This window comes from Sinocyclocheilus rhinocerous, unplaced genomic scaffold, assembly GCF_001515625.1.
Source record: "Sinocyclocheilus rhinocerous isolate Xijiao unplaced genomic scaffold, SAMN03320098_v1.1 scaffold503, whole genome shotgun sequence".
NCBI lineage: Eukaryota > Metazoa > Chordata > Actinopteri > Cypriniformes > Cyprinidae > Sinocyclocheilus > Sinocyclocheilus rhinocerous.
The window spans coordinates 119,255-123,586 of record NW_015643185.1 but is presented as its reverse complement, the minus strand read 5'-3'; the positions used below and the strand labels follow the sequence as shown (position 1 = coordinate 123,586).

The 4,332-nt window shown below is 36.0% G+C and overlaps 1 protein-coding gene across 4 annotated transcripts in view; it reads right to left on the bottom strand.

Moving 5' to 3' along the window:
- Positions 1-4,332, bottom strand: part of rock2a (rho-associated, coiled-coil containing protein kinase 2a) — a 70,641-nt gene that overhangs the window by 22,275 nt on the left and 44,034 nt on the right. For all 4 annotated transcript variants that reach the window (XM_016574496.1, XM_016574497.1, XM_016574498.1 and 1 more), the window contains exons 3-5: positions 2,452-2,552; positions 1,462-1,599; positions 620-880 (exon numbers count right to left, since the gene is read on the bottom strand). In XM_016574496.1, coding sequence (XP_016429982.1) covers positions 620-880; positions 1,462-1,599; positions 2,452-2,552 — 500 coding nt within the window. The remainder of the gene's footprint in view (positions 1-619; positions 881-1,461; positions 1,600-2,451; positions 2,553-4,332) is intronic.

The following is a 4,332-nucleotide window of genomic DNA, read 5'->3' as shown; positions in this document are numbered from 1 at the left end:
TGTCCCTAGACATTTGCATCACTAAGGTTAAATTAGCCTAAGCCTTTTTTGGCCTGTGCTCTGGAAGTGATCTGTTAATTCTGCTAAACATTAATTAGCCTACTAAAACTAAAACTGAAACTAAACTATATAAAAATTTAATAGAAATGTGTTCACAAAATAAAAACTAAACTAAAACTAACAAAATTATTAATGAAACTAATAAAAACGAAACTAAATTTTATTGCAAATTTGAAAACGATATTAAAATAAAACGAATTTAAAAATGAAAAACTATAATAACCTTGGTGATCACATTTAATCTTCAATCAACATAATCTGAGCACTTTTTAGCCTCAGTATGACCCTATGACCTCTGAACCCACCTGAGGTCTTCCTCACTCAGACATGAGTGAACTCAGGAATGAGAGCAAGGCTGAGTTTTTCTTTGGTCCTTTGAGTTTGGACAAGAACTGGCATGTGTTCAAGGTATTTGTCATGCAATTACATCCAAAAAAAAAATCCCTGCACTCAGGGTTAAAACGCCTGGTGAAAAGCTGCCCAGAGCGAGCCTGAAGTTTTTGATGAGAGCCTGTGAACTACTGATATTTGATATTGCAATAACCAGTTATCCCCTTACCCCATCCATTTTCATGCAGGTCCCAAAGTCAGCAAGTTTGAGGTGTCCGTAGCGGTCCAGAAGCATGTTGTCTGGTTTGATGTCTCGGTGAATAAAGCCCATAGAGTGAATGGCGTCCAGAGCCAACACAACCTCAGCAGTGTAAAACTTTGCCCACTTCTCTGGAACATCATATGTACTGGTGAGATTGACGAGATCTCCTCCTGGCATGTATTCCATTACCATGTAGAGAGAACGGTCATCCTGGAACGCACAGCACAGCTAAGGGAAAGACAAGAAAGAATTGAGAAAAGAGTAGACTGAGAGATTGTGTATGTGCTCAAACTAGAGACACACTGATATATTCATGGTCCAATTAACATAACACATAATTTAACTTTTAACATTTTAAGTGGAGCAGCTAGCAAATTAGGCAATTAATAGAAATAAAAAAACACTCAAGTCATACAAAACAGTTGTCATTTATGCTTAAAATATGGAATATAAAATGCAGAAAGTTGATCTGACAGACTCATAAATAATACTTTTTTGTTGGCAGATTAAAAGTGTCCCATTTCATTTTTTTTAAAGAAATATCACTGTAATAATCATAATAGGAATCAGTAAAAACATACACTATAATTTGGGGTTTGCATCCTTGCTGAATTAATGTATTAATTTCTTTTTTTTAAAATCTTGCTGACCCAAAACTTTTGAATAATACCGTAATGTGCATATGTGATATGTAATGCTTGGAAACAGCATATTTGATTTATTCATAGATCAAAGCATAGTGAGTTTTTTATGTGTATTCAAAAAAAGGACAAGATTTTGGCTTCAAAAAAGATGTCAGCGCATCTTACCTGTACGACCCATGGGCTGTCAGCAAACGCCATGATGTCACGCTCCTCCCAAAAGAAGGCAGAATCTGAGCGTTTGATCATTTCAAACTTGCTGAGCACCTTCATTGCATACACCTTCTGAGAGGCCTTATGCCTAACCTACACAAACACACAACCAGATCATAACAAAACTACATCACATACCTTGTGCGAGAATACTAGTAAGAGGTTCACTCATACATTACTAACAAACAACATTTTCAATTTCTAACAGGCCTTGTGCCTAACTCCCAAAAAGATTTAAAAATAAAACCAATAAACACTCTGTGAGATGCTGTTTTGCCTTTAACACAGACAAGCCACATTTTAAAGCACCCTCTGTTGTGCTTTAGGCATAACGTACCCACACAGCCCCTGTCAGACAACTGACAGAGGACAATACCGGGTAATCATGTTGTTTGTGTCTGCAGGCTTGTCCAGACGCATCCCACTGCATCTCTCCCCTGACTATCACAAACACACAACCAGAGTGCCGACACAATACAAAACTACACATGCTCTTTCTTCCTTTTATATATCTGACATGTAAATACAATTACATGAGGTCCCATTCAACAGGAACCACAAAGAACTGCTTGCAGCATTTAGTACAAGTGAACACACTTAACACATCCATTCAGACAATTACACATTACATTTAGTTAAATTGTGGCTATTAATAGATTTAAATAATTGCAATTAATCTCATTTTAATGGAGTTAACATAGTGCTTTCAAAATGTGATGCATTAAGGAACATTTAATGTTCTATTGATGCCGCAGATTGATTTAACAGTGCATGTGTGACTTATATGGGCTATTATACAAATAAAGGGCATCTGCACTAAATGTACTCATAAACTAGCAACAGGATTATCACATCCGACACAACAGAAAAAAAACAGTAGGAAAGATGTATAATTTTCTTAGCAGTCAACACCTTTACGCTTCAATGCATCCTGGAATTCCTTACCAGCTGGACTTCTCCAAATGCTCCTCTACCGATCACCTTCACTCGGTCAAAATCATCTGGCTTCATCTGGAGCTCCCTCATATGGCCCATAACCTTCCCATCTGTACACATAACACATCAAAATCACATTTCCTTGGTCATGTCATGAAGAACTAGAATTTGTTTTCTGTTGACCTCAGGTCTGTCAATAGTAATGACTGACTAATATAAAATTACCATTTATTAATTGGCCAGTATTCATCCATAACAGACCTTAATCAGGGTAGCACCAAATTAAATTTTTGACAGGAATGAAAAAGAGGCAGTGATAGAAGTACATGCCTTCAATGGATTGTACTGTTGTGTTTAACAACATAACTTTTTTTCAGCTGACAAAATGTCTTTCTCAAAAACTTTTCAGCTGTGAAAATTACACGATTTAGGACCTTTACTAAGTGCGAGCCATCGTAAAAACTGTAAGTCTATCCCTCACTGCCTCATTTTCATTCACATAAAATTCAATATGAGGTCTACTGGCCAATTAACTGAAGTGTTTTCAAATATCTTTGAGTAATATTTTGCATAAATCCCTTTTTTTATCATTAATGTTATAATTCTAGCTTTTTTGTGGGGAAAATGTCAATGGATATGTCTATACACACAAACACACATCTAGATCTATCTATTCATGTGTGTGTGTGTGTGTATATATATATATATATATATATATATATATATCTATTACACACACATGCATTATAATTGTCCTACAGAAAATAATGTTCAAAGATCCACTGTCATTTTCCTCACAAAAAAAAAACCCTACAAATCTTCAGTATATACTGTAAAGTTTAGTAGTTATTCATCAAAACACTGAGCATGTTTAGTGCAACATCAACATCAGGAATGACAATTATCAAAGGCCAAAGCAGAGAGTTCACAGTCTGCATGAGAGGACTGAGTCACACTCTCTCTTCCAAACCAAATATTATAAAGCCCTACTGGTCTCCATGACAACAGGCAGAAACAGGAACAAAATCGGGACAGAATGTGATAATTAGTCAAAAGTTTAATAGCGCATGAATAGAACACATAGACACAGATGCATTCACACAGGCATGGTACTGGTTACTGAATTTAAACAAATATCGATGATAACTTATGAAAACAAATTGAATACTAACTTATTGGGCACAAATGTTAAATTAGATAAACTGTTGAAAAATATGATCTATGTCAGCATCCATCCACCCATTCTCCAAACTGCTTGTCCAATGTTACTGGCACGGAGAAGCTAAAGCCTATCCCAAGGTGTTGGGCCATATGCAGGAAGACTGGATGACCAGTCTATCACAGAGCTAATATTACAGCCCCTTGTATTCCCATATGGTCTCTAATACCAATCAAGCCAAAACAATTGTACAGTTAGCTCAATGTCAGCAGATAATCATAAATTACATTATTTTTTAAATATTACATAATTAATACACAATTGATGCATTTATAAATCACATTTAAAACTTTGCTAACTGTGCGAGACCTAGAAATGTAGAAAGTGTCCTGCATGGGAAGTGCATTAAAATCCTCCATGACATCAACTGCAAACTATTTCTTAAAGGGATAGTTTACCCAAAAATGAAAATGATGTCATTAATTACTCACCCTCATGTCGTTCCAAACCCGTAAGACCTTCGTTCATCCTCGGAACACAAATTAAGATATTTTTGATGAAATGTGAGAGCTCTCAGACCCTGCATAGACAGCAACGCAACTGTAATGTTCCTAGGTCCAGAAACGTAGTAAGGACATCGTAAAACAGTCCATGTGACATCAGTGGCTCAACTTCAGTTTTGCGAAGCTACGAGAATACTTTTTGAGCACAAAGAAAACAAAAATAACAAA